At 38.4% G+C, this 21,914-nt stretch overlaps 1 protein-coding gene across 2 annotated transcripts; it reads right to left on the reverse strand.

The window, feature by feature from the left end:
• Positions 1 to 1,694: 1,694 nt before the first annotated feature.
• On the reverse strand, positions 1,695 to 21,243 carry FEM1C (fem-1 homolog c (C. elegans)). Of its 2 annotated transcripts, XM_012728025.1 has the most exons (3): positions 20,518 to 21,243; positions 14,581 to 14,640; positions 7,260 to 7,294 (listed from the first exon to the last, which is right to left on the reverse strand). In XM_012728025.1, the coding sequence occupies exons 1-2, from the start codon at positions 21,059 to 21,061 to the stop codon at positions 14,588 to 14,590; spliced, it is 597 nt and encodes a 198-aa protein (XP_012583479.1). In that variant the 5' UTR covers positions 21,062 to 21,243; the 3' UTR covers positions 7,260 to 7,294; positions 14,581 to 14,587. The 2 variants fall into 2 exon arrangements, with proteins under 2 accessions (XP_004686698.1, XP_012583479.1); XM_004686641.2 differs by lacking the exon at positions 14,581 to 14,640 and having other exon boundaries at positions 1,695 to 7,294.
• Between the last annotated feature and the right edge of the window lie 671 nt (positions 21,244 to 21,914).

The following is a 21,914-nucleotide window of genomic DNA, read 5'->3' on the forward strand; positions in this document are numbered from 1 at the left end:
GTCACACACAAAATCTCATCGGGGTCTGAGAAAGGGCCTGTGGCTTAGTATAGAGGATGGCGTCGTGAGAATTACGGATAAAAGCCAGAGGTGTGGGGGGGGGGGGGGTAAGAGGATTCACCAGAGAGAGTGAGAAGCAAAACAGGCAGATCAATGAGGTACACTGTTGAGGGGAGCAGTGGGTGGGTAAGGAGAGGTCTGCAGTGCCATATGGGTCAGCTCCCTGGCTGGGGATGGAACTCATGCTGCAGTGGTTTCAGTTTCATAGTTCTGTGCTTTAACTTGTTGCACCACCAGGGAGGGCATGATTTGGGTTATTAGCACAAAATTAAGATGCTTCAGTATTTATACATGGAGGATAATTTCCGTTAGAAAATACCATTAAAAAGATAGTGAAAATAAAGGCCTTTCCTTTCCTTTGATGGCTGTTCCTCAATTACTGTGTAAGACTGCCTTAGTTTGTGGTGTCACTTGCCAAGCCTCATCAGCTCAGGATGGATAAACTAAACACACTTTATTAAAAAGCAGTAAAGAGCCCTCCCTGGAGACACAAGAGGTTAAGTCTTAGCACTATGAAGCTACTGCCAGCCACTGCAGCACAAGTTCGACCCCTGGCCAGGGTAGTGACTGACAGGGCACAGCAGACCTCTTCCAGCTCACTCGATGCTCCCCTCAGCAGTTTATTTCAGTATATCCATCTGTTCTGCTCCCCAATGTCCCTGGTGAAGCCTCTCACTCCCCACATCTCTGGCTATATACCAGCTCTTATATGCATAAATAAATCTTTAAAAAAAAAAGACAGAAAAAATCAGGATGACTTTTAGAACTCTATCACAACATCTTTTATAGCTTCATAATCTAGAAATCTAATTATAAGAATGAAGTAATTTCAAAAAGAAATATAAAATTCTAGGCTCAAATAGGATTGGGAAAGCTCACCATTAACAATTTTATTTAGACTCTCAGAAGAGAAAAAGTAAATACATATGGCTCAAATATGCATGACATAAGTCGAATGTATTTCAATTTTCAAGAGATTGATTAATAGGAAGATTCACAAATAATTTTTCCATAATAATAACTTGTTACCGTTTCTTACTTTTGGCAATAATGTCAAACACTTTAAACCACTCTACTCCATGGCTTACATAAAAGTACGTAGTGATCAGCAAGCACCCTAGTTGTAGTGAATCTTTAATGAAATGTCTTAAATTTTCAACTTTTTAAGTCAGGGAACTATTATTTTTAAATGAGACAAAAATCGTATTAGGAAAATAAACTGTATTACACTAGCAAATTTTTATAAAAAAACTTGAGTGTATACAATAAACAAAATGCAAATTAAGACACTCGCAGCAACCAATTATTTCACTGTTTCCACAACCCAAAAAACTCAAGAACAGTATGAGTACAGAGAAGGAAAAAAAAAAAAAAAGTATCTTGAAGAAATGAGTATCTTGAAAACACAGAACTGTTTCTCAGTCAATGTAATATCCTTCTTTGTAAATTGGTAAGATTGCCTTTAAATATTAGTGGTGGGCTAATGCCTCAAAACAGAAGAATGGATCAGGAAGATGCGGTACATACACACAATGGAATATTACTCAGCAGTCAAAAATGCCATTTGCAGTAACAAGGATGGAGCTGGAAGAGATTATGCTAAGTGAGATAAGTGGAGGAGAAAGATAAATACCAGATGGTTTCACTTACATGTGGGATACAGAGAAAGCAAACAAAGGCACAGGAAAAACAGGGAACTTGCAAGCTGCCCAGACTGAGGCATACAGCAGGGGAGGGAGGGTGAGTAGGTCTAAACCGGGAGGGAATCGCACAGGGACTCTGTACTGGGTCACGGGTGCTGTGGTGATGGGATAACCACCGCGACAACCCTGAGGGACGAAACCAAAGAAGGTCCAAAAATTAACAATGCTATCAGAAAATAATTTTAAAAAGAATACGGGCAACAACAAAATATTAAAAGGTGATACTGAGGAGACAACCATAAGCTCAGGGTAAAGAAAACTACAGGTTGAAGGTCCCACCGAAAGGATGACAAAGCCTGGGGTACCGGTAAGGGTGGGTGAAGATTCAAAAGCGTAAAGCCTGTAAAACTGGGTATTTCCACTGATGCTTGGAGTTTAGAAATAATGACCAGTCCATTTTCTTGACTTATATATATATATTTTTGTAACAGAAAAGACACATGTAAGAGAAAGGACTACTTAGAGTTTACAATTTAAAATGATGGAAATTGAATGGAACATTCTATTATTTATGACAGACTTTGGTACCTAACACTAACCCAGTTAGCAAATGTGGCATGAGGAGTGTGATCCTGTACCTCTCAATCATATACAGTGCTGTAAACCAATGTTACCTTAATAAAAATATTATTTTTTGAAAGCCCTTTTTCTATGCAGAGCACAACCAAAGTTTTCTACCCTATCTTTATTTTAGTCTGTGGTCTTTACTGGGAAAAAAAAAATTAGAATAAACTGTACATAAGTCATCTTTGCTTTTCACATAGAGAAAACTCACATCAGAACTCTCTCAAGTTTGAACTAATCATAAATGATCAAGTTGTTTTCTGAACCAGAATACTAATACATGCATTAGGATAACATCAGTCAAATTATTAAGAGTTAATAAGAATACACTTATATTTGGTGCAAATTTAATTTTATTATACCATACAATGAATGTTGTGGTATATCATTTTCCACTGTGTGACAATTTATTGGCTGGCATCTGAATACAGTACTTCTTTTGAAAATACACAAGGGGTACTAACAAAAGGGAAAGGAACTTTAGTTGTTTAGTGATATATGAGGGCAAGAAAAAAAGGGATTGACCGATTAATTTTAGTTTCCTTAGTATCAACCTCTAAAATGATTTACGCCTCAAGCAATAACGCTGCTGTTACAGTGTACGATAAATATGGTTACACACCCACAATTCTGAGAAAGTTAGTTACACGGGTTATTATACCTATAAAATTCAACCTAAGGTTTCTGCTGGGCAATGTGACTTTATTTTTCAAATATAAACCTAAACAATTTTCCCGAGGCATGTAGATGGGAGGTCTCTAAAATAATATACATTAGGTCGCCACTTTACAAGTGAGCCATCACTTAACTTCAGAATAATGGGCACTAAATTACCTTTTGCCAATTTGGGTACTTACCCCTGTCAAATTCATGGCCAAGAAAATGACTATTTTTTTTTTAAATCTATAATCCACTTGACTTTAATTTACAGTAGACTGGTATCTAATCTGAGTAAAATGACCATTTCTTTTACAGAAATGATTGATAATGGAACACCTAAAATTCAGCAGGTCTTAACAGGGCTCTGTTTTGTAGAAATGTAATCAATATTAGCTCCAGCCAACATCAGCATGCTACAGTGTATAGTTCAGTCTGACTCAAATGAGTGTAACTAGTTCATTAAGTATAAATTGCTCATCCATGGTTAAAAAATATCACAAGTTCATGTAATTTTTTTATTCGGCTCATGACATATTGAGAATACATTCCGACAAAGGCCTGAACAGTGTCTGAGGTCATACTCATTAATCAACTTCCTCTACAATAAAATACCAACAATTCTGAGCTATTTAACGGATTTTTCAAAAGCTCTTAATGACATTTACAGAGATGGAAAATACAGGAGAATTATATGCTCATCTAAAAAAGACATTTCCATCATCAAGAACTGAAGAACACTTCACACTATTATCTATTTTTAGTGGAGGAAAATGCCATATAAAGAAACCCTTATTTTATACTAGAGTTGCAGAATTCACCTTCACCTGTAAAAGCAATGTGAGATGTGTCCTATTCTAAGAGCATACAAGCCCTCCAACCCCTCCAAAACAGAAGGGAAATGGTAAATCACTTAAAGATCCAATTGCTCATCCTTTACCTAAAAGTTGAGATCAACGAACACAGATTTATTGCACGTGCCAAGACTTCCTTTTAAAAACAGCAACTTGTCTATATAATGCTTATACCACTTGATCATTGCCAAATAAACTCAGAATACTGATGTCTCATAACTCTAGAATCTTCATCTAAATTAAAGTATTCTTAAGATATATGGCAGTTAAACATTTCACCAAATTTGCCCATGGTAAATATCAAAACCTCTTCAGGAAAAGGTTGGGAAAAGATGATATGTATAATACATATGTAAGTGGACAAATTTATATTGATAAAGCCAATCTACCTCTTTCAATGGTGAAATTTACAACCTAGTAAAATGAGTAAGGATATCTTTAAAATTATTAAACCTCAGGTATTTAACCAGAAAGTAAGTCTAGGGTTTTCTTGCTTATTGATAACTCTTCATTATAAGCTTTTTATTGAATAAAGATGAAGATAAACCTAATGTGACTGCAGTATGACCCTCTAAATACTATTACATCAATCCTCACAATAAAATGTCCACACAAAAATCCACGTGATCCAGCTCATTAAACTCACAGGTAAATTGAGTTTTTCTCAAATCAATAAGGAGCTTTTTATTCAGAACAATTTCATTAAGACATTTGCAGGGCAAATATGACATCATAAATTTTATTCTGAATAACAATAAAGTGCTGAATGATAATTACCTGAATCTTTTTAGTACTTTTCACTTATCTTTCCTTAAGTTAAAAGAGCCCTTTCTGTGGCATTAGCAAAGCTGTAAAAAAAATCTTTTTTCAAAAAGAAAAGAAAAGCTAACTTTCAGTAAAGGGAATAGGAAGTGCTTCAACCTTGAGTGTTTAACTATTGTGACAAATGATTGCGACCAAAGTAATTCATGCAAGTTATCTTTAAAGGTATAGGTAAGCTTGAAGAAAGAAAAGAACACTGTTACTGACCTTTGATACTACGGCAGTAAATTGCGCACTAAAATACTTTAATTATTCTAGATCTGGCTTGGCAAGCATCATGCCACTGACATGCTTTAGCTCTTTTGGTAACTAACATTTATTTGCAGTTCAATTAATGAACATTTCAATATGACTCATTAAGCTGTGTGATAAACTTTGGTTAAATTTAAGCAAATTCTCTACACCTAATCACATCATCAGCACAAGCAGGACAACGCTGGGGCAGCATGAAAGGTGGGTCACTTTATGAAGATTCTTCCTTTTACCGCATGATATATTAAGATGACAGACCTAAATTGCAACTGGGTTAATGAGTTAGAATAGATTTGTTTCCCAAATTTAGCACACAATAATTTCAGTGGATTAGAGAAAGAAACCTCAGCTGTGAGGGGAAGGGGAAAAAAAAAATGCAGGAGCTCAGGTAGGTAACCAGTAGCTCTAAAAATGATCATGCTAACAAGAGTACTTTCAAAAAATGAACTTTGGAACAAACTAATCAGTGTTTTAAACTGAAGTTGACCAAGTGCTGCATAGAAAATATGCCAACATACAACAGTCAAGTTTAAGCCGGTGCATAGAGAAGATAAAGCACTTATGGTAACTGCAAATGGTAACAAGTCCATAAAGTTTGTACAACCTAGCATGGATCCGTAAGAAGAAAAAACTGGTAAGTAGAAATGGTTAGGAAAATTAAAGTAGAAACAGGGGAGAAGCTTGGAGAAGGAAGAAGCAGGAAAAAAGACCTTCAACGGTATAAAATTCACAACTCAGGAAAGTATAAAGATACCACTGAAAATGATCAACTCTTTCCCAAACACCCAACAGCAAACAAAACTAGAATGGGTAAGCCTTTGGCAGACAATCTTAGAAATTTGAATAATGGCATTATATTTCTCGATAATTCAGAAACAATATATTATATGGTATTATTTATATTAAATACTGGGAAGCCAATCCTGGAAATCTGATGCTTACAAGGCTTTAGCCAATGAGAGCACGCGGACAGTCAAGCGAAATGAATGCTGGTGTCATCACAAACAGTGTTCATTTATAAAACAACTGTTGCCAATTCGTGCTTGAGTAGTGCTAAAACACAGTCAAACTATCATCTATGAAGTGAAACAAAGGTCTCCAGCTTTTCTGGAATATGCCCTTTATAATATATTCTATGATTCACTATAACACGAGCAGCAAGACACTGCAATGTGGTATGATTTATGGGTTGGATCAAATTCTTAGCTATTTCCTTCTCATCCAGCAAGTCACTAGCAGTTTGTTTGTGCAAGTTTGTGGCATCAAAATGTGCACCTGATTTAATAAGGAGATTCATGATGTCTGGATGGTTGTTCAGAGCAGCGATATGTAGGGGACTGTTGTCATCGGAGTCTCTGACGTTCACATCAGCACCACATTCTATCAGTATCGCAGTAACTTGCAGAGATGGAAATTTACAAACAGGGTACCGTCCTACACATGTAGTATTCTTGTCCACAGCCAGATGAAGAGGGCTGAAGTTATTCTTTCCCCTAGGATGCAGCTTAAGAAACCTGTATATAGTCTGCTTTTTAAAATGGTCTTGTTCTAGAGTACAAGGAACTTTTTCTAACAAACAAATTAGGTGCAAAATGATGGAAAGCGCCTTGTTTAACTGTAGTGGGTCAGCTGGACACTGCGTTTGTTTGATAGCTCGCTCAATTTCAAGGACACTTTTGCACAGTATGCCCATCAGATCATCAAATGTAACAGTGGTGCCCAGCAAGCCTTTAGCCCTATCCTGTAGCATAAAAGAGAACAGTTCCGCAAAAGACAGTAAGCTGCTGGCGGTCATTGGGCTTAAAGGGTCCAAATTGTTCTGCTGCATATCCAAAGCATACTTCCATAGGTTGATACAGCGTTTGAAATTCCCAGAGTCTGCGTAAACAGCGCCTCTGTATCTAATGTAGTAAGAAGTATCAGGATGAGAAGGACCAAGAATACGTTCTCTGATTAATAGTGCCTGCATTCGCATCTCGTCGGGATCAGCAATGAGACCTTCGAGTTCTTCTGCACTGTTGACCTCCTTGGCGTAATCATAGGCCATTATTAGTGTCTGTGGTACTGGTTTGCTAATTATATTAGTTTTATCACTGTACCTCATGTTCATTGCTTTTTTCCAGTATTTCAAAGCCCCAAGCAGATCTCTTTTCTTGTCTACAAATGTAGCTCCCAGAAGCTCCAAAGCATTGATCCGCTCCGTCTTGCTGGTCTGTGCATGGTGAGTCAGAAAATCCACAATATTTGTGTGACCAGTCACACTTGCTGAGAGAAGGGGAGTCATTCCATAACCATCCTTTTCCATCTTGGCACAGTACATAAGGAGCATCTTCATGATGTCCAAGCTCCCAGATTCTGCACAATCGTGCAGTGCAGTATTACCTTAAGGAGAACAAAAAAAGAGGTGACATATTTTGAAGGACCAGCGTCTAGTGCAATGCATGCATGTACTTCAGCACCTAAAGGAAAGCAGGCCCTCCAAGTCTTCCTACAGTAGAAGTCCTCTAGTAGGTAAAAAATGAAGAAAAAATATCTGTTGCCTAAAACTAGTGTCTGACACTGCAGGGGTTAAAGAAATACTTACTAAGCTTGTAGAATACATGAAATGACCAAATTATGCATGAAACGGATACTGAAAGTAATCCAAGGCCACTTGATATTTTAAATGTTTTCAAGTGTATGTTCTATGATTAAAATCTGATGAAATTAAATTAACTAGTTATTCAATTTTGCTGGCAGTTATTTAACTTCCTGGGTCAGTTTCCACATTTTTAAGTGAGAAATCCAATCCATAATATGTAAGATTCTCTGATTTGATTCTAAAAGCCAAAAATTATTTTTCCATTGTTTCTGATTACCAAGTGAACTACAACTGTTTTTAGTCAAAATTCTTAGTACTTTCCTCAAAAAGCTCCCATAAGAAAACTAAGTCCAATAAAATCTAAAAAGTATGTGGGAGGTTCAATATGAACTTTAAAGGAGACATCTGAAGTGTCCTCTCATAATGGGTTGTTTCCCATTGTAATTTAATTTTTTTAACATTCTTTTTAGAAGTACTAAATGTTCTAACACTGTCCTGTTCTTCCCACACATGGATTAAAACTGACAACAGGCACTGGCACACTAGTAAAAGCCTGTGTGAAACATATTAAGACATTATAACCACACAAGGACTTTAGCTTCCTAAGTTTAATGATAAGCACCTTACTAAGTTCCCAAACTGAAATGTATCATGCAGACCTTTGCTATTTACATGTGATGCTTACAGGAATTTCAACAGTGAGTCATATGAGGCTGACACTGCTATCCTTAGAAAGACCGACCTGCAAGGATGACCCTTGGCTAGCATTTGCAACTCGTGTGGTCAACAGTCCCAAGATGTGAAACTTCCCAGAGGCTTAGTATGTCCTCAGTGTACAAACAATGCCATTTTTGCTGAACACCTGCTTTCCTTCGGGGAACCTGTATTTTGGGGCACATGCTTAGGAGGGGTACCTATAGATATCAGCAGCTGCCAATACAGTGGTCAGATGCAGACTTTACAGTAATTGTGGTTGATGTATTCAATCAGATTTAAAACATTTTGAGAAATAGAATGCTGGAAACCACAAAAAAAACCAAAGAGACATTCTAGAACTGAAAAACCCAGTGGATGGATTTAAAGTCAAACAACTCACAGTGAATACATAATTAGTGAACTGGAAAATAAGTAAAATGAAAATGTACAGAAGCAAGCATGGAGGTAAAATAATGAGAAAACAGGAGACAGAAAGAGGAAGGTAAAAATGTCAAGAGGGTTAAATAACTTAAAATCAAATTCTGAGGGAAAAAGCCCAATGCACTATTTAGAGAAAGTCTGAGATTTGCTGAAGAGGATAAAAGGTTAAACTACAAATTTAATAAGTTTTACAAATACCAAGAAGGATAAAGAGAAATCACACTGACGCACATTATAGCAAAATGCTGGAAAATAAGAAAAAATCTTAAAGCTAGAGAAGAGGTGGAGAAACCTGCATGAGAGCAGTAAGTAAAATGAAGTGCTCATCAGGAGCAACAGCAGTCAGAGACAAAGGAATGGCATGTTAGCATCATAAAGGGAAACAATGGCCAACCTGGACGTCTATTCCCATGGCAAGATCAAATGTGAAATAAAGGACTGATTCAAGTGAGAGGAAAAAAGAAAGAAAATTTAACATATTCATAACCATGCATACACTAAATGCTTTAGTGTATGTTAGGGAAAGGGAGATGAACCACACTGGCAAGTTTGGAGAGACGAGTGTAAGCATCAACGGAAAGGGTAAATAACACACAGCTTTGTGGGAAATCTAAATAAATAATGACTTTAATAATAATAGAGTGTTGTAAGTCTTGAAATACAAATCAAAGTAAAATGATGGGGAAAGCATAAAAACAAATAACTGGCGCTATAGTACTCTATGATCTCTGTATTGTCTGAAAAAAATAAGAAGTTGAAGTCAGCCTTTGGTAAGTCAAAGTAGTAATATAGTAAAATACAAACCAGTAAAATAATAGACCTGTGCATACAACTAACTACAGTTTCTCTACTATAGAAAATACAAGGAATAATGAAAAATAACACAGAGATCAAATAAAAAAGGTGAGACAAAAAAGGTAGGACAAGTGAAGATTAAAAAGCAGCTACTAGATTAAAGCCCAAACATATTAGTGATTACAAAACAAGGCTTTAAAAATAGCTAAACTTTCATTTGAAGAGGCAACACAAAAAAACAGTATGTTAGGTACAAACAATATGCAAATAACAAAAAGCAGAAATTAGTGACGATTTTTTCTTTTCCCGAATTTTATTTCTCGACCTTTGCACACTGGTAATAATTAATTAATTAATAACTCTACAAAGCAAAGAAGATAAACTTACTTTCCAAAGAGAAATCAGAACAAGTAAAACAAACCCATGTCTCCCAACTGCACTTCAGTGTTGCTCCCGTCTGGGCTCCTATTTTACATGCTAGGGTCATGCTAGACCCTAGGAGTTAAGTTAAAGCTAAAACAAGGCAACACACATAGTAAAACTTTGCCACTCACATAATTTTCCTCAAAAGCTTTTAAACTTATTTCTAAGGAAAAAGGTAAAAAAGTACGCCATTTTCAAAGCACACCACTGAATCTCAAAACGACTTGTGTGCAGGAGAGGAATGAGGCAGAAATCTGTCGTTTTAGAAGGCAGATAGGTGCTTGAGTGGAGCTTGGTCTTGGTTAGTGAGAACACATTAAGGAGATACACCATGGGAGGTGGATTTGAAAAGACTGAGAAGTGTTTTCCTACTCTACCTCTCTTGCCACCTTTCTTTTCTCAGCTGCACTGAGTGCCAGCAGGAGCTGGCAAACTTTCACAGCGTAGGCTTTGCTGACTGACCCTTTTTTGTGCTGGGGCACAAAAAATACCCAGCGGCAAATTAACAAACACTAAATGATATCCAACAAAGTCTTACTTACAGACATTAAAAAATGACTTTCATGTAATTTTTATGTGTCATGAAATATCATTCTTCATACCTCCCCCAACCACTAAAAAGATAAAATCCTTATCTCAGTTCCCAGGCACTGATTAAAAAGTGTGTGGGTGGCAGGATCTGACCTCTGGGCCAACAGCACGCCCACACGCACTGTGACCTGAAGGCTGTGTCAATGTGCAGCAGAGACGAGGCAGGTTCTGCTTCTGTTTTATAGCACTCCACCCTAAATAGTTCTCCTGTGACAATTCTGTCTTCTCTCCCTAACTTTTTGTCCTTCAAGTTTCACCAGAAATTTCAGGTGCTCAAAGACACATCTGTGGGTATGGTATATCAACTTGTCTTTTGAGAATGCCGGAAAATATTACGTACTTCACAAGTCCGTTTTCTTACCTATCCTATGTACTCCTTAAGTACACAGATCCTGTATTATATTTTCTCTACATCACACAAAGCAGCTTGCAAGCTGCTAAAGCTAAGGTAGATGATGAAACTTTTAGGGCTTTTTATCACACAAAGTGACTCAAGCTGAGCCTCTAGGGCCAAGTTTAAACAGTAAAATACTAAAAGAAGTATTATGATTAAGTATCTTGATTAAGTATTATGATTAAGTATCTTGATTATGAAGTATCTTGATTATGCTAACAAATTAAGCATATAACCACTGAAATTTTTTGCTCTGGAAATTAAAAAAACAAGTACAGCCTAGCAAATTTTACTGAAATTTAGAAAACAGAAGTTAACAAAAGGCATATAATTTTAAAGCAACTATAATTTGAACCAGGTCTCCACGTGTCCTTACATAGTACGTTTTGATAAAGTCCTAACCAGTTTCCTGCTTTCTCACTGACAGCTTGCTCATTCTACCACACTGTATTACTACATGGTCTACATGAACCACATAGATACACATAATTATTCATGGTGAGTAAGGAGGCATGCCACAATCTATATAAATACTTCCCAGTTGAAGAACATGTGCAAACTTTTTCTGGTTACAATGAATTAAAAAGAAGCAGATAAGGACAGAGAGTGACTGCCAAGGGGGAGAATGCTGGGAGAGGACCTGAGTGCAAAGGCGTGCAAAGTAACTTTGTGTTCTAACCTTAGTGCAGCAGTGGTAAGGATACAGCTGTTCAAAACTTGCAGCAAGTAAACTAATAAAAGGATGGATTTTATTACCTATGCATATGTTACATTTTAATAAACAAATTCTGTCTTCCTTAAAACAGACTAACAAATATGTGATAGCCTAACATACATCTTTAATTCACTTCCAGAGAAATTACAAAGTGTTTGAAGGGTTTCGCAGTGATTTTTTTTTTCTAGTACTGGAGTTAATTTATAAATTTCAAAAATTTATGTCTGTTCACAAACTGTATTTTCTTTTATGACATGTCTATGTACCAGTTTGTAGGACTAGTCTTTCTATAAATAATGACCAATCAGTTGTCTTCTATATATCCTGTACATATTTCACCCGGTCCATAGTTTCATTCAAGAATGTTAGGTAGGTTGTAAGTATTAAACTATTCACCGCAAGTTCTTGTGAAAAAAAATAACAAGCTTAATTTTTAAAGTTTTCTGTATAATCTTGTAACTAATTTGTACAAACTAGGTTCCAAAGATCAATAACATCCTATTTAAGTTTTCAAGATAACGTCAATGATTTAAAACTTTTGGTGCATAGCAATGTATGACAGGTATTATTAGAAAATTCATCTTGGGCATTTTCTCTGGGTTATGAGCCCCTTAAAGATATTTCCATAATACAATAATTATACTTTCAAAAGATTCTGTAGCTCCATCTCATGTCTTATTTTTATATTTTTAGAGAAAGAGTGAAAAACACAAAAAATTTCAAAATTAAAATTTGAAAATAAAGATGCCACTAGATACCTTATTTTAGATGAGATAAAGATACTTAACATTAAAATGTAAAGAATTTACCTCAATGCCTGGTTAAGAAAAAGTTCATCTAGAGAATAAATTAAATTTCTGGCACAGAACTCATAACAGAAAATATTTATGATTTTTCCAAAGACATGTTTTAATGGTCTTAATCAAGCTGAAAGTTACAATGTCAATTCAGTATTTCTGCAGAGAGTGAAAGCAGTGTAATCCACATACATTAATTTTCTCAACTAAATTACCTAACACAGAAACAGTGCTAAGAAAACTCAGAAAAGTTGATGCCAATTTTCAAGAGACTTGTACTTTTTTTTAATAACAGCAGACAGTAGAAAGAAATTCATGTTCAACTGGTAAAGTTAGATACCTAATGGCATTAAGTAATTCAGACTACCTCTATACATAGACTATTTTCCTATTCTGTTCACAAATTATGTTTTCATTTATGACATATTTAAGTACCAGTTTCTAGGATTAGTCTTTAGACTAATTAAAAATGTAAGATTTTTCTAAAACAATGAATCCACAAGACATTCTAGTATATGGAATAAAAACTCAGTCATGCCCATTAGGTTCCCTGGCACTATGCCAGATGTACAGGGTCTGATGAAACGACAAATAAGTGATTGTTGCAAGTAATTGTTATCAGTCAACCACCTAAGCCACATAAGAACTTCAACACAGCATTTATAAATATCTCACTTTGACCTAAGATTACTTAGACTCATCAGGATGAGAATTAAGTTAGTTTCTAAACTATTCCTAAGTAGTAGAGAGAATTAACTTTCCTTTTCAGTGAAACAAAGATATCCTCAAAAGGGCTATAAAATATTTATGAAATGCAAAATGTCTATTATATATTTTTTCTAGCAACATCAATTTAACAGTCTATTACTTGCAAAGTCTTCCCACTGTTAAGAGCTGTGTCTGAATTTTTAGTAGAAATAAATTAATCAAACCTTAATGCATAAATGCCAAAAGATCAAGGTTCTGACTCTAGACGTCCACTCTGATGGACCTTGCCACTATAAGCAGCAAGGAAATACAGGCAAAGTAGTAATTTTCTTGTTGGCTATAAGGGTATTTTTCATACAGTTAATCTAAGAGTTATCTCAAACCATTATGAATGTAAGTTTAAAAGGAGGGTCAGATCAGAACCGTACACCATACAGAAGCAAAACTTCATCATTCCTCTTAAGCTAAACATCCCCAAAGATATCTACCATGATTCCATTTCTGTGAAATGAACAGAATAGGCAAATGTATACGGTCACTAAGATTGGTGATGGCCTCAGATGAGTGAGTACATCTGGGAATGTGGGGGAGCACTGGGAGTAACTATTAGTGGACAAGAGGCTTTGAGAGAAGGGCGGTGAGAGGTGATTACAGAATCAGTGAACTGGACACTTCAAATGTGTGAATAGTATGTAAACTACATCTCAAAGCTACTTTAAAGTTGAAGCTGTGTTTTTAGTAGAAGTTTTGACAGACAGAAGCAGCAATTAAAGGAGACTTTATTGTAATAAATTTATCTGAAATGCAATAAAACAATTCTCATCTCCCTATATGCTCCTGTACCTAGCATCCAGTTCTTCAACTCTGTCACTGCAGCTAATCTAAATCTACATGAGGTGCACTTGTACTGTATTTCCAGAGCAATCGGTATGTGCGAAGGGCAGTGAGAAGGGCTACAGAGAAACACCTAGGATGCCCGAGGAGCACTGGAAGGTTTCCCTGCTCAGAATATTTTCATTCCCATGTATACAGACAGATACTCAAGGGTAGGAGTTCAAAAAATATTAAAAAACAGAATCAAAGACAAATTGTGCCAAGACTCTCTCCTAGTCATTCTAGTTCACTTGCTTTTCAACTGCAGCTCTCCCCAAAAGGAAGGAAAATAGATGTGACTATTTTTCCTGGTTTCTCCTGTCTCATCCACCATATACACAATAGATATCTCAATAGCCTAAATCTCTAGAATACCAAGTGTGCTTCTATTTTGCTTTAAAAATTGTCATTAACCATTCTAAGAAAATCAGATAAAGAGAAACGCAGTAAGAGAACCACAAATGCTCATAGGTGAACAAGAAAAACTTAACCTATGCTTTAAGTTAATGTTGCTACTGAAGCAGCAGTAGTATTCATGACCCACTCTTCACCAATGTCAGCTCATTTCTGTAAGGATTGAAAGTTCAAAATCCAATCTTCAAGGATAGAAGAACACAATGGACATTTCCCTACTGAACTGGATTTACACATCACCTAAGGCTTAGCTTCTCCAGCTAGGATACCAAGTCTCCCTGAGGATACAGAGAAGCAGGCCTGGGATAAAAGAGAGAAAAACAAGGAGGAAAAATTAGCAGGAGCATCTCGATAATTTGGGATTAAAACATTAATGAGTACAATAATAAACTGCATTATACAGATGAACTACACGACACAATGAAATCTTAAGTCCCTCTCTTTCTCTGAAAGCAGGGTGACCAACAGCTGAGAAGAATTTCTCAAAGTCAAAAAGGAAGAGGATTCAACTCCTAAGAATCTCAGATAACTGAAGTACAGTGTAGTGTACAAGTACAGTGAAATAACCAATCTACATGACAGTACTCATTATCTTTGTCCATTATCTTGATACCAAATGTTCTTAATTTTAAAAGTTCTTAATTTACAGGGAAGAGTTTATTTGACATTTCTGTTTACAATAAATTAAAAGATGATTTTTTTTTTTTACTACAATACATCCATGCCCTAAAGTACCTATACTGTGGGAGAAGTAACAGAATGCTGAGGGTTTGCTTTAAACGAGTGCAGAAACAACAGGAGAGGGAGGAAAGATTTTTTTAACCATAGCAAATGAGGATAATTGTGCAAGCAAGTAGGTACATAGTGGTTCAATGTATTTTTCTCTCCACTTCTGCATAAGAAAATTTCCATATCCAAAATACTAACAGCAATGTAAATCAAGGTACTAATTTCTTTTAAAGATTTTATTTATTTATTTATTCATACAGAACTGGGGTACAGGCCAGAGACGTGGAGCATGAGAGGGTTCACCAGAGACAGAGTGGGGAGCAGAACAGGCAGATCGACGAAGTACACCGCTGAGGGGAGCAGCAGGTGGGTCAGGAGAGGTCTGCCGCGCCATGTGGTCACCTCCGGGGCAAGCGGGAATCGAACTCATGTGGAAGTGGACTTAGCTTCTTAGTGCTGGGCTTCAACCCGCTGCGCCACCAGGGAGGGCCCAAAGAATGTATTTTTTAAAATAATAACAAGACTAAGGAGATTATAATGCAAAATTCTGCAATAAAAAGGCAAATAAACAGCCTGAACTAGTTCTCAAACCCTTCTAAAGTCAACTATGCTTGCGTGCCAACATGGCGCTGGCTCTCTCCCTCTCCTCTCTTAACTCCAGTGGTTCCCCAACATGCTCATTAATAACCCAATGTGCTTATCTTCTTTGTGATGCACAGGGCCAGCATCAGTTCTCTAGCCTCAGAGACTTTGTGATGCCATGGAGTCCAGACTAAAAAAACAAAACTTAAAACAAAAAAACTCAGTTAGCACTTTGCTGAAAACTTTCACTGTGTACCATTTTACTGTTTACGACTGTACGGAGAATAACTCTAATTCCCCTACCTAGAAGTCAGTGTCCTTTATATAATCTAGTCCTGAGACCCCTCTGGTCCCAAACTCTGGACCCTCCAAGCATTATCTCTGTATGCGCATTTCCTTATGCCATTTCCCAATTTTGAAAAGTTGTATGAAATCCCTTCCTCAGCCCTGAGTTCCCACAAAATCCTTCCCAGTGCAACACCATAGAGCCTTTCTAGCCAGTACATTCTTAAAATGCTACAGCACAGATTTGTACCATTCTTTCAGCAGTTAATAAATATCACATCTGTATCTTCTCACAGCCTCCACAATGTCCAAACATACTGGCCTGACTACAAAAAATGTGCAGTATTCACATTATGAATTTACTGAGTTACCTTGGGCATCTGAAATGACTGAGCCATGTGTGAGGACAGTGTCACTAGGGCGGTCCCACCAACTCCAGCGCAAAGAGCTGTGCTACTGGACTATGATAGCCACTTTTCAGCGGTTCAATTCTCAGCCAACTGTGGGCGTAAAAGCAGAATTGAAGTGCCCAGGAACCCACCTTAGATTTGTAAAGTCCTAGTCTGAGTCAATATAAACAAATATAAAAAGTACCAAAGGAACTGAAAGCTGAACATAGTCAAGAAGTGCTGAGAGCAAGGTAACTGCTCTGAAAGGGATTTGTCTCATTACTTCTGATTTAGGGTCCCTTAGTTTTAAACTAAGGATAACCAACACCCCTGCCTCAAAAATCAATTGTTTTGTGAGAGTTAAGCTGCAGAAGTGCCTCTGCCTGGAAATTTTTCTCCCCCTTTTAAATGCCATGGGAAAAGTTTCAATAGACAGCCACAGTCTGCCCAGGAAATAAGTTGGTAGAAAAAGTGCACTCCTGATGTGCTTACCATATTGTGGTTAAGTATCTGCTTATGAACCTGTCTCTCCGACCAACGCGTGAGCTCCCCAAGAGGAGGGAATCAAGGACTGGACAGCTTTCTTACTCATCTTTGTATATACTGAGTCTAACAGACTGGCACACTGAGGGGCTCAATAAATGTCCTCTCAATTAAGCAACGAATTCCACCTTAGGTTAAAACATGTTCAAAATGCCAACAGCCTGTTAAAAAGTAATGGAAAGAAGTTAAATAATATATTGAAATGCAACTGTCTGTTAAAAAGTAATGCACTATTGAAGTCATGTGCATTTTACATTTTAATTTTTGCAAAAGCAAAAATTATTTACTGGTATTTTCTTTCTTCAGAACTACTTCCAAGAAATGCCATAAAAAAATCTTCTAACAAATTATCTTATTTTATCCCTAGTCTGATCAGTATCTTCCACTTTTTAGATAGGAGGAGGTGGCATACTTTCCTGATCATCCGATCCTTCTCCAGTGTTTCCACATCAGTTTTAACTGGTCTATTTCATTACCTCTTTACCTTTAAAAAAATATCTGAATAGTCAATGAGCATGGTTATCAAAGAACAGAAGCTTAGAATCAGTGGGAGAAGGTGCACCTGCACTTGACTCTGCCCCCAAGAGTCATCATTCATTAAGAATCACATCAATTTGGGGCTCTCCCTGGTGGCACAAAGGTTTAAAGCACCACATTATGAAGCTCTCCCTCAAAAGCCACTGCAGCTCAAGTTCGATCCCCAGCCAGGGAGCTGACCTACATGGTGTGGCAGACCTCTCCTGACCCACCCACTTCTCTCCTCAGCAGTGCACCTTGTCAATCAGCCTGTTCTGTTTCCCACTCTGTCTCTGGTGAATCCTCTCACCCACCATACCTTTGGCCTGTACCCCAGTTCTGTATGCATAAATAAATAAATCTAAAAAAAAAAAAAAAAAAATCACGTCAATTTGAAAGGCACCGTTTAAAAGTAAAAGCACTGCCTATTTTGTGGTGTTGTATTCATGTATATGTATTATACATGCTTACACATTTAATTAAGACCCTTGAAATTGTTGATGAAAACTTCTCATGTTAACTGGACCTGCTTTTTGATTCCAAAAGGCATAAAATACTAGCTATTGATAGTGGGGGGAGGGGGCGGAAATGACTCATAGGGTCAAAGAGCAACCATACACAGCCTCACATAAAAAGCTCTCATGATGCTGATATCTATCAGAATATTCTTCTGATAAAGCAAAGGTAATCAAGTTAAACACTGATCACAGATTACTAGGGTGAAATGTTGACAAAAACTGGCTTTTTATAGTATAGTTCTCTCATGCATTTTATCTCCAAAATTAGTTAAAGCAATTTTGCAGAATATATGGGAAATAGTGCATCTACTCATCTCTCCAATGACGTAAACTCAAAACACATCCAAATTTGACTTAAATATGACTTTGAAAACTGTGTGTTAGACTGATGATTAAAAAGTCCAAAACAAAAAAAAAAAAACAAAATCCAACACGCCTAAACAAGCACATACCTTTTAACCCAGTGTGACTGCAAGCATTCCCAATACTGACAAAGTATGAAAGCATAATTTCTTCTTCTAAAACATGCATTCTGAAAAGAATGATGATTGCGGACCCTCCCTGGTGGTCCCACGAGTTAAAGCACAGCACTATGAAACTATTAAAGCCACTGCAACACAAGTTCCATGGGCTGGGGGTGGGGGGAGGTAGAGGAACGGGGCAGCCCATGTGGTACAGCAGACCTCTCCGGACCCTCCGGCTGCTCCCCTCAGCAGTGTATTTCAGTCAATCTACCTGTTCTGCTCCCCACTCTGTCTCTGGTGAATCCTCTCATCGACCCTGCACCTCTAGCCTGTACCCCAGTTCTGTATGTATAAATAAAATAAATCTTAAAAAAAGAAAAAAAAGGATGATTGCTTCCCAAAAAAGTCATGCTATCCTTTAACCCAAAACCTACCTTAGAGATAACTAGGAACAAATGAGAACATTTATAGGAATGTTTACAAAAACATTTTTTATCATGCTGAAAAAACCGGAAGCAACATAAAACTCCATTAGTAGAAGAGTATGGAGTTATTGAAGTCAGAGGTGTAATTAAAGACATTAAAGATAATATTTATTAAGCTAAAAAACATGCTATAGAAGAGCATATAAAAGAAAATTGCATACATTTATCTATATGCAACATTCAAAAATATCTTTTGGCTGCTGGAGTTTTCTGAGACTTTTTTACTTCCTCTACAAAATATTTTAAAAGCCCTAACGAACACTCATCGTTGTTAAACTACTTTTTAAAAGATGACACTAAGTTCAGCTGGTATCTCCTGAAATCGTGGAGTTCCCATAATTATGTGGTTCAGCCTCTCAAAGGCAAGCACTGCAGACACTCACAATGACAAACGCACTCTGCCTCTGATTCAACAATTCCACTCTCAGGTATTTATAATACAGTCATTGTCACACACTGTGTGAAGACACTCTCTTGTTCAAGAATATTTACAGTGGCACTGTAAACAGTGGATATGACTATCAATAGGGACTAAATAAATGACACTATTCATGCAATGAAGTTCTGTGGAGCCATAAAATAGGTTGAGGTAGCTCCATGTTTGAGGTGAGTGGCAGACAGGAAAAATTCAGGTTGTTTTTTTGTTTGCTTTTTAAGGGCAGATCAAGAGGGAAGGGGCAGGTCAAGGGAGACCCAGACATCTTGGCTTATATTTACTCAGACTATCTCTAGAACACCAAAAAACTCTCAAGAGTGTTAGCTGTGGGGTTGGTGATCCAGAAGTCACCAACTTACTTTTTCACTGTAAACAGTGTGGCAACCTGTACTGTTTGAGTTGTTTTTCCCTATCTGAACACTACTATAAAGTTTTAATGGTGTTCTTTAATTATGCAGTACATTACTTTTCTGTTGTATAAACAAACCTTTAAGGAAAACAAGGTTTCCAAATGATAAAAACAATGCCATCAAAACCAAAAGTGACTGTAAAGGATTTGAAAATTCTGACGAGCATTTGCTGCTTTACAGACTATGAAAAGTAGGCAGAATGGTAAACCTGCGCTCATCTTCTGGACAAAGATATTTACACTGTTGCTAGCCAACAAATCCACATCTGTCTCGCCTAGCCCTTGTTTTTAAAACTCTGCTTTCTCTCTTGCCACATTTAACACTTGTTCTATGTAGATTTTTTTTCCTACTGGACACACAATCAGTGGGAAACTGGGGAAGAGATTGTTTTCTTCCTTTCCTCTGAAAGGACCTCTTCCAGGTCAGCTGGGTCTAGCCTGCCCTGACAGGATAACAAATGAAAAGCCCATTTAAGACAAATGAGACAATGACTCACTAAATAGTTTTTACTCCTAGGTTGTTTCTCACATACATGTTAGAAAAACACATCCCCTGGAAGAACACTCTCCAGTATATTAACCAGAAGGCTCCAACCAGCTGTCAGTAACGTGCTGCCACTTTGGAGAACCCATTTCTCAGGAAATGGAAGTTACTCAGGTGAGAGATGGGAACTAACACTTCCCTCACTCTTGTGCACTGTCTGAATAAAGAAGAGACGCCCAATCAAAACACCCAACACATGACTTACAATCACACATGCAACTTTTCTGAAAGTAAGTGGCAGACACTTAGAAAGCAAAAATGAAGAGGCCGAACTTACCTTTGACACTTTTTCGATTAACATCGGCTCCCTTTTCCAGTAGATACTGCGCAATCTCTTTGTGTCCTTTGTAACACGAAATCATCAGGCAGGTATGCCCGTGTCGGTTGGACACTTCCAAATCGGCTTTGTGTTCCACGAGGTACTTCACGATCTCCAAATGACCGTCGAAACAGGCAGCACGCAGGGGAGTGGAATTGGTTAAAGTCGTGTTGTTGACGGACGCCCCATGATTTAACAAAGACTGAACCACCTTCAGATGTCCTGCGGCAGAAGCGGCCCACAGAGGGGGTGCCCCCTCGATGGTTTCGCCGTCAAAATTCACCGAGCCTCCCACCTCGATGGAGGCACTGCACTGCTCCAGGAGGAACTCCACCATGTCCAGATGCCCATACCTGGCCGCCATCAACAGTGGCGTGGCCCCGTTGGTTTTTTCCGAGATCAAGGAGGAAACCTCCTCTTTGGATTTGCTGGCCAACAACTTGGTGAGAAGCCGGAGTTTGCCATCCCGAGCTGCGTTAAATACTGCTGTCTTTAGATCCATTTATGTCCGGCCGAGAGGCTGTGCTCGCTTTCTGTACCCTTCAAGGCAAAGGTCCAGCTTAACTCCCTCGTCACTGGCAGGGGTTACCGAGCCAAAGCTCAGCTTAATCACTGCAGCCCAGAGCGGACCGAGAACCGCGGCAAGTCTGTTCTGCCTGGCCTTCCAACATCGGACAACCAGAGCCCCGCACTGGAGAAAGAGCAAAAAAGTAGCAGTGGTGAACCGTTCCCAGGTCAAGAGGAAATTGCACACGCTTCAGCTTTTCTCCACGTCTACGCTCAGGGACTCCTCCGCCCTCACAAATAAAAGCTGGGGGAGGACGAGACGAAAAGGTGCGGACCCCCCAGTGTTCCCACGAGAGCCCGTCTCTTCCGCGGCTTCGGGAACCTGAAACACTACAGGCGGCCGATTTTCTCGCCGCCTCGGCAGCCAAGCTTTGTTCTAGTTTTGCTTTGCACACGCCCAGGGGGGAGTACACCCCAAAGCGGCAGCAGACGCGGCTTCGGAAATGTTTCTTTCTCTCCCATCTGCAGAGGGGAGTGAGCCAAGGGCGCGAGGCGGCGAGGCCTCGTCGCGGCCAGCCCGGGCTTCGAGGAGGAACAAAAAGGTCGGACACGACGGCCGGGGGCCAGCTACGCCCAGAACCCGCGCCCCAAAGGTTCTTCCCTTTAAAACTACCCGAGGCGCTCAGAAAATCCTGCGGCCTTTTAGCTAACTTCGTCCGCCTCGTTGTGAGCACCCCCCTCCGCGAGCCGCGGGTGCCCACAACCACAGTCGCCGCCACATAACCTTCACCCCACACCTTCCCCCCAAACGGACCCTTCCTGCCCCAGCTCCCCGATCCACCCGGCCC

The sequence above is a fragment of the Condylura cristata genome, unplaced genomic scaffold (assembly GCF_000260355.1).
Source record: "Condylura cristata isolate star-nosed mole 26May11 unplaced genomic scaffold, ConCri1.0 scaffold00021, whole genome shotgun sequence".
NCBI classification, from domain to species: Eukaryota; Metazoa; Chordata; class Mammalia; order Eulipotyphla; family Talpidae; genus Condylura; species Condylura cristata.